General features: G+C 37.0%; 1 protein-coding gene across 1 annotated transcript in view; it reads left to right on the top strand.

Moving 5' to 3' along the window:
• Nucleotides 1–13,042, top strand: part of DOK6 (docking protein 6) — a gene marked incomplete at both ends in the record, with an annotated part of 267,744 nt that extends 254,702 nt beyond the window's left edge. The window contains one exon of the mRNA XM_082479395.1: nucleotides 12,903–13,042. Within this exon, the coding sequence (XP_082335521.1) occupies nucleotides 12,903–13,042 (140 nt within the window). The remainder of the gene's footprint in view (nucleotides 1–12,902) is intronic.
• Between the last annotated feature and the right edge of the window lie 2,685 nt (nucleotides 13,043–15,727).

Genomic DNA, 15,727 nt, shown 5'->3' with positions numbered 1-15,727 from the left:
ATAATCTAAAATCAATGAACTTCTTTATTTTAGAGAATAAATTATAGAGAGAAATAATTTGTTTAGCCTCTGTGAACTGCCTTATTTCCACATATTGTATATATGTAACCTCCGCAAGGAACAAAAGAATTCAAAGTGCTCTTAAGCTCAATACAGACGGAAACCTTTCCTTTGTTCCCAGTGCCTTCAGTGGCTGCACAGAAGCCAAGCTTTGGGAATGAACCTAGGAACTTCCCTGCTGGGTTAGACCTACATCCAATAAACCCTTCTGCCGCTTACAATGGCTTCTACCAAATGCCTCAGAAGAAGGCATGGCAATGTGCAGATCTTATGTGTCTGTCCCCAAAATTAGGTTTATACAGTTTCCTAATAGAAAATTTCTCAAACTCAAAATACACCTTAATTATCTATCATAAAATAAATGTCTTTATTTTTTGTGTACAGTGTGTATGTTTCCCATCTGAAAATTGTAGAATTTGATTTCCAATTGAGATCAATGAATGTCGATTTATCTCAAGAGAATACTCAGCTAACTAAAGGCAAGTGGAGTGGTTAATGATCATAACTAAACTAGCTCTAAAAAATACGATACAATCTTTATTAATGGAAAAAATTAATTCTCAGTCTGGACACTGATCAGAGCATGGGGATGGGAAGATCTTCAGTTAAATACCACTGACCGGAAATGGTCACGGTTACTGTGTCAGCAATTAGCATCAAGTTTGTTGAGGTAGCTCAGGATGGGATCCGCTGAGATGCTTATTCCAAGCTTGCTCAAGTTACATCAGTTTTACCACATGGATCTCAAATTCTGCTATTAATGGTGAATTTTTACACTATACATAACTAGTCTTTGTGTTTGAGCCTGGAGATATTTTAAATAGGCACAGGTTTTTATTTCTGTTTTGGTGAATCATGCCTGGGTTATCCTGGATAAACTGCTAAATGTGAGAAATCTGAACTAAGTCATGAAAAAAAAAGGGAAGAATTAAGCTGTTATTCTTCAGAAAATATTCAAGACATCTGCTTCAGGCAAATGGAATAACGAGTGAGAAATATCCAAAACTTGAATAAAAATTTTAGAAATATAAAAAGCAGCAGCTTCTTCTAGTCAATCTTCACAATATTAGCTTAAGTTTCCTCTCTAAAATATAAAATAAACTCAAAATCCTAAATTACAATAGCATATTGGTAGCCTGCAAAATTCCTCACTAGAAAAACATTACTTTTTTCTGGTAGAGCTTTGCAACTTCAGCTTACAGAGAGACACTAAGCATGTAATGATACTATCATTTAAACCAAAAGATTCTTTCCTGTTTGTACAACCTTATTCAGTTTACTGCTCCTTTTCAAAACTCTCTTCTGGTTTTCTACTTCCAGAAGTGTATAAGATGAGGTTTTGCTGCAAAGACGATTGCAGGAAGAGAGAGAGTTTTTAACACACTTTTTCTATAATTCCACCATGAGAGGAAAGCATATCTCTGTGATACTTTTCTAACTTTACAATTAGCTATCATCATGCTTTCGCTGGGTTAGCACCAGCAATGCATTTAGTCTAAAAAACATCTTTCATTTACAAACATGTTTAAAGACTGCATGTCATAGAGCAGATTGTCTTTGTTATTTTAGTGGGAAAGTATCATTGCATTCCTAAATATGTAGTTACAGTTTTTCAATAATTTCAAATAATCCTTTTAACTTGCTCTAAACAGGTATTGTAAATGGTGAAGTCTATTTTAAAGAAAGTCAAGTAACCTTACATTTCTGATAAAATGCCTGCAGTCTCAAGTCTTATTAATTAAGATAAACCTATAGATTAAAATTGTTTTTCTTGAAAAAAAACATTGTCCTTTCTTCTTTAGAACTGCTGGAGAGGCGTGTCTTCTTGTCTTCAAGTGTTTGAGGAAGTTTCTTAATCATTGCCAGAGAGCTAATGATCAGCTAATGCAATATTTTCACTTTTATATGGCAGCTATTACTTGTTGTAGCTTGAAATAACATTAAGGCCCTCTAAAGAATATTTCCAAGGACTATTTCATAGAAAGCTATTTCATAGAAAGCTTAAATCTGAATAACAAATGGTTTAATAAATGCTTTCAATGCATGGGTAAAAAATAGAACAGTTTCTGAAAGGTTCTAAAAACTGTGTTTCATCCCTGCATATATTAATGTGAGATCTATTATCTTTTCTGAAGTTTGTTCATTGGTGACAAGAAAAAAAAAAAATAGTGGAAAATCTTTAGTTGGTTGAAGTAACTTGTTTTATTAAACTTGGGACTACATTTTTACCTCCCACAAACCACCCTCCTCCTCCCCTTCCCAACAAAATCCACATCAGCAAGGCTAATTCCCCATTTTACACCTGTCTTTAGAGCCCATTGCCTCCAATTTGAACAACATTTTGTCCTTTAATACCTACAGGGAAGTGCAGTAATGGGATGACTCTGAGTTCTGTAACAGAAGTAGAAGTATATGATCAAAACAGATGATGACTTTTGCTGGTTTTGCACAGTGAGAAGTACTGGCAGAGCTCAAACGGGACTAAGACTGAGGTGCAACAGTTTGCTGATGTAATCTCAGCCACAGCCGATGCTAAAATGAGTGGTCCAATTACACTTTATAACCATTTTCAACATTCCTACCTTTTCTTTGAACAGCCCAGAAGTGGAGCACATCTGACTGCACAGTGAAAGCCAATCAGGCATAAAAGATGTTTTGGATTTGGGTTTGCTTTTTATTTTTTTTTTTTTTTTTTTGGTTGGTTGGTTGGTTTTGGTAAGGGTTAGTTTTGTTACCCATTATCTCCCTATTTCTCTGGCTTTTCAGGTGTGCAAAGGAAGTGCCAAAGGAAAGGTTCAGCTGTATCACCACACACACCCTGAATGTCTTAGGCTTTATATTTTATATATATTTAGTTATCGCATTATACTAACATGATAAAATTGTCTTTTAAAATTAATACTTGTATAATAAGCATCCATTTTGGGGTGGTATAATTCCTTTGTCCCCATCTTTTCCTGTGTCAAGCAATGTGAACTATACTACCTGAATTTATTTTTTTTTTCTTTTTATTTTTTTTTCCAATCAAAGCTGTATTTTACTCACATAAAAATGTGGTGAAAAACATATTCCCGCCATCCTGTCAGACCAAATTTGTTCTCTGGCTTCAGACCTCATGTGCAGAGTTTCATTTTACAGCAATTTTTTTATAGGCTAGCTATAAATCTTTGTGAATGGGATGTTTATAATGAAAATACTACCAGGCCAGGAAATATTGACCACACTAAAAATCAGCAGAATTATAACAGCAACAAGACTGAACAGCACTGATCAATCAGGCTTCAGTAGCATCCCATTTTCAAAGGCAGCATAGTATCTCCAATTTATATGCTTTTTGTCAATGTAAGTAGTTTTTTCCTTCATTTGGCTTTAGATACACTGCTATGAAATTAGAATGTCACTATTTCACTTCACCTCTGTAGTATCAGTAGAATTGCATTAGGCCTGTGTAGTGTTTTGTGGAATAGTGTGTCCAAGGGGAAATGTCAACATGATTTGAAATTCAATAAATATTTAACAGTGAGATATTCCATATCATCAAAGTGATATGCAATGTATAAATTTGCATTTTTGCATTGCATTTTTTAGTAAGATGGTTCATGCTAAATCAGTAACGGGTTTAGGGACTGATTTTTTTTTAACAAGGTATTTGATAAGATCCATGTTTTGACTGGGCATTTAGTTCGGCTGTGATAAAAATGCAATAAAAACATTTTGAGGAAGGGAAAAGTGAACGGTGAGCTAACAAATTGGTAAACCAAGATTATAACACTGTGTACATAGCTACCTATTTTTAAATTACTCTGGTAGATGTCATTTTCAAGGATGTTACAAAAAAAGTTATACTAGAAATCTATTTATGCACAGAGCTCAAGAATCAGTTGACTCTCGTAATGACTTGCTGCTCTACACGGGAATCAAGAGCAAAAGACAACAGCAAAGTGTGTAGCTTTTCCTGCTTAAATATAGCAGAAAATCATCACTTGATAGGAAGTAACTGAATCCACACAATTTTATCTCTCTTTCACATTTCTTTCTTTTTTCACTACCTTTATGTTCTTCCCACTTTTCAGTTATTCCAGGAGCAGGGTAATTTTTCCAAGTGTTTCCTTTTGTGGGTTTATTATGTCTCCATAAGGCAAAGTACTGTCAAGACTAAAATAATATTCTTGTTGGAGCTTTCCTTACCTGTTTTCTCTTCCTCCCACATTATCCTTTCCCAATGCACTTCGGGTCAGAGCATTGTTTTCTTCTTATTTCTCGCATTTTGCCACCATCTTATCATTTCTCCACATTCTCACCCAATTCAAATGTTCCTTGAAGTGAAAAAAATAGTCACTCACAGGAATTTCTTCCCTACGACTTTCTTTTTGTTTCCTTAGCATTACTAACATGGAATGTCTCAGTTTCATGAAGTCTCTGTTTAAAAAGCTCATTAAGTTTCGAGCTTGAATAGGAAAATGAAACTACCTGCATTTAGTATAGAAATGCTTAGTCTCTGTTTACTTCTGTGGTCAATGAAGTAATTTAACTTTCCTTTGGACAGGCATAAAGCTCAGGAACAGAGGAGTTATTCTCATAATAAACCTCGCTTATACAACTTGTGTGCAAATGTTTTACGTTGGTTTCTGGTTGACTGAGTCTGTGGTTGAAAGGATAAATTAGGCCGGGGATGCTAGCCACCTTGTATTAAGTACTCCGCCTTTTCAGGTAGCTTTGTTAGGGCACTCGTTCAAGATTGTATTTAGAGTCTTAAGTAACTTGTTGATCATTTTGACACATTTCAGTATTAAACATTTCCTCTCGAAGGCTTTTCTTCAAGGTCGTGGTGCCTGTATCCTTCATTGTAAAACAAATTCCTTGACCATAGTCACTCCTCTAACACACACAAATTGTGTCACCTGGTTAATGATTCAGAGAAAACTACAATTCTCCTAATGTAGCGTGCCAGTCAGGAAGAACAGCTGAATGTTTTCTTTAACCGATTTAAAACAAGGTAGCTTGTTTTTTTCTCACAAAGCAAAATGGTTGAAAATAAAGTATTGCATCATACTGCAGAATAATTTGGGTTGGAAGATGGCTCTGGAATTGATTCATTCCAACTGCTTGCTCAATACAGAGCTAGCGTAGATCAGGGTTCCCTGACAAATATTTTAAAATCGATAAACTTAAACTTTCAAGGATCACTGCAGAAAATTCCACGTCTGCAGAATCTGTGAAACCAAACTCGGAAACCCTTCTTTCTGAGAGTTTTCATCTGGAAAAATCTGTTTGTTTTGAAGCAAAGTTGGGCCTTAGCCTAATTTTGTGTTAAGTGAGAACATGATTATGCCTCCTTCAACTGTGTTGGCATAGCTCAGGAGCTGGACTCAGAACAGAGGGAGAGAGGAGGCTGCTTTCATATTGCAACATTAACACAAGTGTAAAAAGCTGTAAAGATGAAATCAATTCATCTCCGTAAGGGCTGCTGCAGTCTGTATATAGAAGACAACTCTAAGAAAACTAAGTACAAGCTTACTGTCTTTATCTGTGTGTTGGCTCAGAGTGCAGGACTGAAAAAAATTGCCATTCCGGTCAGATACATTCTTTTATTTAATCTCCCTGTAGTTCAGGCATGCAGGCATACAATAATGTATTACAGGTAGAGAGCACAAGTTGAAGAGATGTAATATGTAAAGTAGATATGTGTCATATTTTGGCTGCAGGAATGGGGGCAGAAAGGGGAGAGTCTATTGGGTAATGTGAGACATGCAAGTAACTTTCTTTTCCATTTCCTAGGTGGAGATGTTAGGTAGCAGGTGTTTATATATGTCTCCTCCCTTTATAAACACACATAAGCATAGAAGGCTGGTGCTAAGAATAAAAAGAACTAAAAAAGATCCCCATTGGACAAAGAATAATGAAATAAAAGCAGATGGCAAGGTAAACCTATTAGTATTTGAGAAAGATGTGGTTGATGTTCTGATATTTCTACCACAGGAGCTGCATCATCTTGTGATAGCTTAAGTAGGTAATATACAGTTTAAATGCAATAGGAGAGCAAGTATTTAAAAACACTATCTGGAAATACACAACTGCAATTAAACCAACCTGGCCTTTAGTCAACACATTAATTTTAGTTATGTAATTCAAGATACCTCTTTTAAATACTTGCTATTTTAAGTAAGGGTACAGATGAAATAACACTCCTTTTTTCTGTACATAATGTTTACAAGCAATTCACATTATTCATAGGTATTGAAACAATTATCACTATTGCAAAGCTCTAAGGACATGCATTTGCTTTATTTCAAAGTATTGACATTTAAATGTACTCTTCATTCTTGTGCCAAATTAGAATGTTGAAAACTTTTTTCTTAACACTCAAGAATTTGACATATTGTAAATTTACTGATTTTAAACTGCCAGTCCTGCAATCTTCTCTGCATGCACGTGTAAAATTTCTTCTTTTCTAGAAGAGGACTTGATGACAATGCAAAAACTTTTAAGATAAAGAATAGTCTTCCGTCTCTGAAAAGTGATAGGGCTCCTGTAAGAAGTACATTCTACTCAGATGCTTACTAATCTTGATGCTGGCAAAAAAAAAAAAAAAAAAAAAGTATTGACTACATTTCAAATTTTAAAGAATTAAAATGTTATTTAATTAAGAATAAAAAGGAAATATTTTAAAAAGTACGGGGGGTTACATTCACTCTCCTAATATATTTCCTGTGTATTTTGTGATCAAATTAAATTATTTTTATTCAAAAATATTTCTAATAAATAAACTAAACCATTTTCTTAAAAATATGTCTCAAAAATTATGTAATTCTGTTTCCTGATATTCATTTTCTCTTCAGAATGATAAATATTTGATGAAATGAAATCCAGAACTATTTTAGAAAATATAAAAGTTGGAGCCCAGCTGTGCTCCCTGGAATTTTAATTCCAACTGTAGCTAAGTTCAAGGGAAAATTTTGTACTTCTTTATATGGAACTGAAACAGACCCACGGTTTCGCTTTCAATAAGTATATGGAAATCAATATGCTGTAAAGTAGTTTATGCTATTTTTCTGCTTCCATCTGCTCCCTTCCATTGCATCTTTTTGTGAGTGACAGCATAATAATTGCTGTACCAATTAATGCCCTTCCAATCCAACTGCATCGTTACTGCAAAATAAATGTTTTGCTTTGTAGCGGTTTGTCCTGCTATGAAACTTTGCTTTAGTTATTCCAATCATCTAACAGCAGAAAAGGAAAAGCTGCTTTGTCATCAACAGCTCAATAGAAGACACTGTATATTCAATACAGAGAGTTGGCAGAATTTTAACCAGTATCAATTTATAAATAGGCTAATAGCAATCATTTATTTTCTGCCTTAAATGAAAGTATCCTTTTTGATGCAATAATAGCCACTTAACTGATTTGAGATTGTAGTAGGGTTTTTTTGAGGAATGTTGTCTTTATCCTGAATAAAATGTGGAATCTCTTTCTTTGCAACAAAAGCTCTTAGAGGATAAAAGCTTCCATCTGAAATAAGCAGTCATAATAACTAAGTTTCTTGCAGTAAGTGTTTCATTTTCCCTAGTGGGCTTTTAGTGCATAGCTACAGTGCCTTCCCCAGTTTGTCCCGTGTCTTAACAAAAAAGCTGCAAAGAATATTCGAGGTTGAAGCATCTCAAGACGCGCTTCCCAACCAAAACCATGTCCTCAGTACAATCTGCAGACCTCCTCTGGTATAAGTATGACCTTTCACTGCTGTTGGGAAAGTCCTTGGAGGACATAAATCTAGATTAAAGGCTGGGACTAGTTTTGTGATTTTTTCTGGCTGACGGGCTGCATTTATTGTCCAGTGAAAACTGTGTGAGGAAACAACGTACAACTAACTCCTCCTTACTAATATTTTATTCCTGAAACATCTGGTAGCTAATTGGGTTTTTTCCACTTCCTTGCACCATCCTTTGTGGATAAAACCTCATCGTCTCTGTTTCACTGGTTTCCAAACTGTTCTGTTTCTTGTGAAAAACAAAATTTTCCAGAGAATATTTCTAAAAAGAAAAGATTGCTTTACAATGCAGCAAGTGATTCAGTTTAATTGGTCTTAGCTTGCACTGGTTGATTCAGAGAATTCTTTTTGAACAACCGTGTTTTTCTATAACATTTATAGAAAGATCTATAGGAATCACAGAGCTCTTGTCCTCGTGAAGTCTCAGAGCACTCGCAAGTACAAATATACAAACCATAATATGAATAAAGATACCCAATTGGCTTTAATGTAATGACTTTCGTTTTGTGTTTATAATCTTGCAAATGGAAATGTCAAATTTTATTTTCAAAAATAAAGTTTGTTATTATTAGCTAGAAAAGTAAAACTGCATTAGAAGAACATCATTTTGTTTGTAAAGTTATCTGTTCAGAGGTTAAGAAATCCCAGATGAAAGCTTGCCGTGCAGCTGCAGAAGTCTGCTTCTTTATTCTACCTAATGACCATCTAATATGAGGTATTTAAAAGGCCTGTAACAGAACCTGAAACACAGGAGTCTCTGGTTCTATTAATTTTTCATCATTGTACTGCAAAAATATACACTTATATTAGATCTTGTATTGGAAAAGCTTAGTCACAGTGTTTCAAAAGTGATGCTGCGTCAGAGCAGTGAGTAGTCTGGTGGTGATAGTATTCACCTGCATTTGGTTGCGTATCACTCACAGGTCATCATCCCCCAGACAAACTACCTGGCACCAAAGCCAGTCTGAGAAACACCCTGCCATCCCTTACCCTTGGCTGCTTGTTCCTGCTCCTCAGCCATGCCAGCACAACGATTTGTCGGGCTCTTGCAAACCAGATGACCAAAGTGCTTCAGTCTACAAAGCAGCCTTTCAGTCGCAATGGCACAACTGAGGGACAGTGAACAGCAGTATGGGCAGAGAGGAGAAAGGGAACATTTTAAGCTGATTTTTCCATTACAGAAAGTGTAATGTTGAACCTTACCCACAGGCAGAGGGGAATTTTAACACAGAACTTGTATATCACAGATGAGTGCTCTAACCAAAGTATATCAGATGAGAGACTCACTTGAATTCTTCTGTGGGAAAAGAAAAGCGTGACCTTTTTTTTTTTTTTTTTTTCATTTAGAAAAGGAGATTTGGCACTGCCTTCTGGTTAAGAATTTGAATTCTGAATCCAAAACAGAGAGAGACATCTCTCAAGAAGCAGCAGTAAGGGAGCTTTTAAAGTTTATCCCTGGAACTCTCTTTTTTTTTTCTTTTTTTTTTTTCTTTTTTCTTTTCGTTTAGCTGAGCACTGCAAGTTTTCTCCTAGAAGTTGCGATCGATCTACTTATATGTACATCAGTCACTTCTGTTACTAGGAAACCATTGGTTTTTTCCTCTAAAGAATTGTTATAAATAAGCACCATGTCATGAAATAAGATCCTTGTGTATACTGCCTCTGCTTCCAACATAATTAAGATCAGGAAAAATCTAATTTCGGTGTAATTTGCCAGGTTACATTAAATTATCTTGATGAATCATTCATACCTAATTGCTTTGGACTACAGCTTCGTTGCATTCTCTGGACCTGAGAGTAAATTGAAATAAAGGATGAAGCAGGCTGAATAATACCTTTCCAAGGTCCTGTCCTAGAACAGAAAAAAAAACAAAACATTTCATATGTAAGCCACAGGAAAAAGGTCACGAAGTATTTGTTAATCAAATTCCTCTTATGCTGACTTTAGAAGAACTGTAGAAACAGTTTTGTATTCTTGAAAACTCTTGGTACCAACAAGCTGCAAAATCCACAAATGTCATTCTTCTTTTCTCTTAAACTTTTAAGACCCAAATATGACACAGGAAATACTATTGAAGCAGGAAGCTTAGAAAGCTGTGGAACTTAAATTCTTTACTGAAAAAACTTTTCCTGTATCTTTAGTTTCAAAATCTGCTAACATAAAATGTAAGTGTGGAGACGCTGCAGCACCTAAGACTCCATAAGGCTGATCAGCTGTATGAGTATTAAAATAAAATTTATTAGGAATGCAAATAAAAGAATGGATTATCATTTAGAATTTTCAGTACAAGATAGACTAAATTTTTAAAAAAAAAGAACTAACCCCTAAATTTTGGAAATTTACAACTTAGAAGTCTTAAGCCAACTTGGAACCATTGGACAATTTCATTATTTTACTACATTATTTTTTTATTCATTTTATTAAAATGTATTAGCATGGATTATTGTTTTAAAAAAAAATTAGTTGAAAGTAAATATATTGCATAGAACCATTCTTTCCTAGACTCACAAATTCTCTGTTACCTATAGCTTTCTCTTTTCATTTGAACCAATATCCTCTATTCTTTCTGTTATTATTACCATAGACTGATGTCATTCAGTTCAGCTTGAACCTCGACCAGGCTTAGAGCTTACAGCTTTTGGTTCTGTTGAGTGTGTCTTTTAATCTTTTGGATCTGAGACTGTCTCTCTCAATCTCTGACTACATATCCTAGCAGTCAGGGAAGAAGTCACTTATCCTCATTAACCCCTTTGGTTACAGAATGGCTAAAATCAGCCCCATCGTGAGATTTAGCAGCTACAAATTTTCTTTTAAAGAGCCGTAAGGGATGTGCTAGCCGCTGGGGCACACATCCAGGAAATGGAAGATCTGAATTTAATTTCCTTTATAACCTTAATAGCTTCAAATTCCTCTTCTATATTCTAAGAGACTGCCGTGATACCTTGGCTGCAAATTAATTTAGTAGGAGCACTCTTCATCACTGCATTAAAGCTGCACTAGTCTACAGAAGTGAATTTGAAATTAATTATTTGAGATACAGCACATGATACAAATAGGCCTGAGTTTAGGGAACCCTCTTGTTTGGCAAGTGTCTTTACTCCTGCTCATTGTCACAGGCGTTATTAGTGTGGTTTACATTTTTTGGATAAAATACATAAAGAGAATGGAGGAAAAGGGTACCTTGGCTTATTTTGTTTATCTTTATTGGTAAGAAAGAGAAATATTTTACATAGCCAGTCACATGGCTGGATTAGCAGTTCCATATGGCCCTTAAAATATATATTATTCTAGCTTCTGGGTAAAAAGAAAACAAGACCTTACATCCTTAGAAGGAAAAATGCCAGATATGGAACACAAAATTAAAACCTAAAGTCATGCAACTTTCTATGTTTAGGTTTGCATTAAATTAAAAAAAAAAAATCTAACAGTAATTGTGATGCAAATCCCAAATAAAAGTAAAAATGTACGAAGTCTTCACTTAATATCACGGTTAAAAGTTGGTCAAAGCAGTAAAACTTTTAAGACTATTCTGAAACAATGTGTTATCAGTGCTTTTGCTTTGCAGCTCGGACGTTATAGTCACCATACAATTTAATTCAGTTTGATGCAAAAGCTTCTTGAAGCAGAAAACATTTAAACCTGGCATCTCAGTCAGAGATGGTAGCCAATGTCGATTTAACCCAGTGAATGAATAGTAAAAATACACATGCAAAATTCATACCGCTTGGTTGTGCTATGAAAGGGATTTTTATGACCATTAACCTGCCACTGGGGATTCAGTCTCTAGTTTTATTGTCTCTGGTGTCACTGAGATGTACGTTTTATTCTATTTTTCATTTAGTTGGTGTTTTTTCTCTCTTGGTTCTAGTATTGCTCTGATAGACTCATCTTCAGGAGATCACAATTTTTTTTCATGAACTAGTCAATAGCATTTTATAGGCAAACTTTTCTCAATACAAGTTAAGACAAAGTTTTGCCAAATCCAGTCAACGTTAATTCTTGGATCCAGCACTACTGGGGCAGTCTAGAAAGCAGCTAGTTGTTTTGAAACATTTCAATGTGAGCTGAGTTCTGCAGCGATTGAGTCTATCCTCTGTTATTCTTTAATAGCTCTGTGGTTAAAGAAAAAATAAGATTTTGCATTTCTACATATGATATATGTATTAAAGACATTTTTAAAAGCAGTATCCAAAACAATTTTAAATCCAGGCTTCAATATACATTTCTGAAAAACGGATAATATATGTTGCATGAAGATATGCACTTTGGAACTTAATTTTTTGTTACTAATTAAATCTCAGTTCCAAAGAGGAATTTTCAGATAGGCAAATGATTGGGATACAGAATCGGGCCATAGGAGTCATCTTCTAAATCTGGTCGTTGGCTTTTTAATGGCTTTTCACACGTGGCTTTTCACTCGCTGGCTGCAAGTGAAGAAGCCGTGGTTATATGAGATTCACAAGCCTGTCTGAGGAAAGATCTCACATATCCTCTTCCAAACCAGTGTTCTGTCACATGGCCATATCCCACTTAAAGTTCATTTTGAAGTGACAATAATACCGTGCTTACCTGACAAAATGGCATCCTATTTGAAAGACAAGAAGTATATTGAAGTTTGTGTGATGAATCTCTTTGAAACCACTGGCATTACTTCCACCACTTAAGCAGTGCTTCAGATAAATAAGAAGTGCATTAGTTCTCCATCAGCTCTAACAAATATAACTGAAATTTGTAGGGTGGGAAATATATAGATATTATATTCTGCAATTAAAAAAATTATTAAAAAAAAAAAAAAAGAAAGAAAATTCTGACCTTAAATAATGACTGAGTTGTGTCTGGGACCTTCTGCTTCTGATGGCCATCCATCACCTGCTCCTGCCTCGGGCATGGGCGAAACCCTCCTCTGCAGCCCTGGCAGGGCCCAATGAGGCACATCTTCTCTCTGGGCAATCTGCCACCACGGGGCGGTAAAAAGTAAGCCCATGGGAGTCCACATCCACGGCGAAAGGCGTCAAGTACATTTTAATAAATTTAAAGCCCGGTTACACCTTTTCTGTCCCTGTCCCCACCGCGCAGGTCACAGCCTCGGCTCGGCGAAGGTGTCGCGGGCGCAGACGTTCCCCAGCTACCCCTCGGAGCAGGGCGAGGAGCACCAGCAGTCCCTCTCGCTGGCCAGCAGCTACGCCTTCAGCTACGGCTCGGGCCTGGTGCAATGACAGCCGGGGGCGGCCGGCCGAGACAGACAGTCGAGCCTGGAGCCCACCACCAGGGCCGGGGAGCCACCGGCCCCCTCCGCACCCACCATTTTGCCGTGAAAACTGATGCCTACCGGCTCTGGCCGGGTCACCGCCAAGGCGGAAACCTGGAGAGGCAGCTTCCCCGAAGCAGAGGCTAAGTCTTTATTTATTTATTTTGCCGTTCCTTTTGTCCAGACGTTCAGAAAGGAGGGGGGGCGGGGGAGGGGGAGGGGGGGAAAGGGGGAAAAGGGGGATGCGTTCGTGTTGTGAGAAAGTGATGGAAACAAACGAAACTGTGTTGGTGTGAAGGTTTCTTCATGACCGGAGAAGGCCTGTTCTGGGGCTCCATCACAATGGCGCATTCGACGTCGGGGCCTTCCTACCCGCCTCCACCAGCAGGCCCGGCCTGTCTTCACCCGTTAACATTTTTAGGTCCACCAATTCCCGCTGGAGTCGCTGAAATGTCGCCGACTTGAGACGCAGCGACAGCACTTTGCGAGGGGTCACCTTCAGATCCAGGAGAGTTCGCTTATTACCCTGGAGGGTGGTCGGGTGTTTTTTGAGCTAGACGCCAACAGATACTGGAGTAGCAGGCTAATACGGTTTGTTGGGAATAAAGTTTGATGCGTTAAGGTAAGGTTATTGCCTGGTACGGCTCTAATCTTAAATTCCTGGGGCACAAATTCATCCTTTACTAATACATGTGTAATTCTTATGATGCCCCTGAGAGCTGTGAGCATCCGTATCAGCAGCACAGTCTCGTCCTCAGAACTGCTGTGAAGTCTTCTTATTTGTAAATTATTTAAGTAACCATGCCTGCAAGCCTAACTTTAAAAAGCGGGAAAACTGTTCATCAGACAAATAAAAACGGGCTCTGTCCCCAGCTGGTGACCGCCTGTGCTACGGCTGGGCCAGATACAGTAGAGCTGAGCTCTGGTCTTGTCTTTCGGGTCAGCATTACTTTGATTTTCTGTTTCCTTCTCAGATTTCCATTTTAGATGCACATTGTATCTTGTATGATCATGTGTCAAGCATCAATTTACTTTGAAAAGGAGGACGAGTACCTCTCAATGGAAATTTTCTGTCTTTAGAAGACGTCTTTAAAAAATGAACTGTAGTAAGTGTGTTTGTAATCAGTAATGAGGGAATAAGCTGGAAGGCATACCTGTAGGTGGGGAACAAGTTTTATCTATCCTGAACATTTAGATTTTTGTAAGCAGTATTGAATATTTATGTACTCCTTGCGATGCCCTGAAATGTTAGAAGTTGTGAGGAGAAAAATCTGCCCTCTTGTTATGATCTGAGCAGCTTTGTGTTCTGTTCCCAGTGTGAAATGATTGCCATGATTACCAGAGGGACTTGTCTTACTAGTTGTTTCTCAGGACAGGTTGAGGAAGCGTATCAAGGAGGACACACATAGACTCTTTTCCAATGAAACAGTCAGTTTTATGTACCATAATTTAACTGAAAAAGTGCTGTTGGGTTGTTTTCTATATGCACATATATATATGTATTAAAAAGTACGGAAGAAACTTCTGCTTTTGAATGAACATTTACTGATACAGTACGTCCAGCTTTTCTCCAACCATTTTCCAGGCTAAGAGACCTTGCAGATTTACAGCTTTCTACACCTCAGTGAACAGCTGCTGAATAAAAAAGCTTTGTGATCCACTTGAATGAAACACATCTACCCCACCACAATCAGCTTTATTTATTTTTCCTCTTTTTCACTGTCTCATTCACTACCTCTTTTCCTTCTCACAGTGCTGCCATACTCAGGAATAGAACGGCTCCCTCCAGAGAGTATTTTGATGAGCTAAAATGAAAAACGGCTCTCCCACGCTGTCAGGGAGCTGTATCTATGGTGCTCTCTGAGCTGTACCCATCAAGGAAGCTTCATTCACACTTTCATTTAAGAAAAAATTTTGGTTGACATTTTGCTTTGGGAAAATTTCCAGTTTGCAAATGTTACATGCAAAATGTGATACAAAAGGATAGATACTCTGCTGGTGTAATTCCGCTATTCAATGCAGCTTTGCCAAATATACGCCTTTTGAGGAACTGGTCAGTTATTTTTATTCCTATGCAACTGTGATTCTTTCACTTGCCCTAAAATTATATATTTTCTTTAAAATTCCTTAGATTATGTTTCCAATATGCTATGCTATGTCCATGTAACTATTTTCCACTGTGACTTGAATACTAGTCATTTAATACTTGCATATTCTACATAGTCCAAAAGTGGGGAAAAGGCAAAACAGGAGAATATCAGAACTGCTTTATAGTTCCAGTGCCCATATGCTTTAAGAACCTAGCTAAATCCTAAAGCTAGTGCTTTAGCTGTGTTTAAATAAAAAGCATAAGATCTCTATAGTGTGCTCTTTCCATTTCCTGGGGAACAGTTGCTGCCTCTCACAGGTGGTTTTGTCTTCCTATGCAGTGCACCAATATTGTCTATTTAATGTAGATGCTGTTTCCAAAGAAAACACCAAAAAAGGGGGGAGGGAGGAGGATTGGCCATGTATAGGAGTTTTACTAAATATTTTGCTAAATATTTACTAAATAATGCAACTCTCAATTCACACATTTATAAACATCTGTGGAGTCCCATCTTGTAACATTAGGCAGAAAACTGAACTCCAGGACAGAGCTGGAGAATGCAAC

Source organism: Vanellus vanellus (genome assembly GCF_965231255.1).
Source record: "Vanellus vanellus genome assembly, chromosome: 2".
Taxonomy (NCBI): Eukaryota; Metazoa; Chordata; class Aves; order Charadriiformes; family Charadriidae; genus Vanellus; species Vanellus vanellus.
This window is presented reverse-complemented; position numbering and strand designations above follow the sequence as displayed.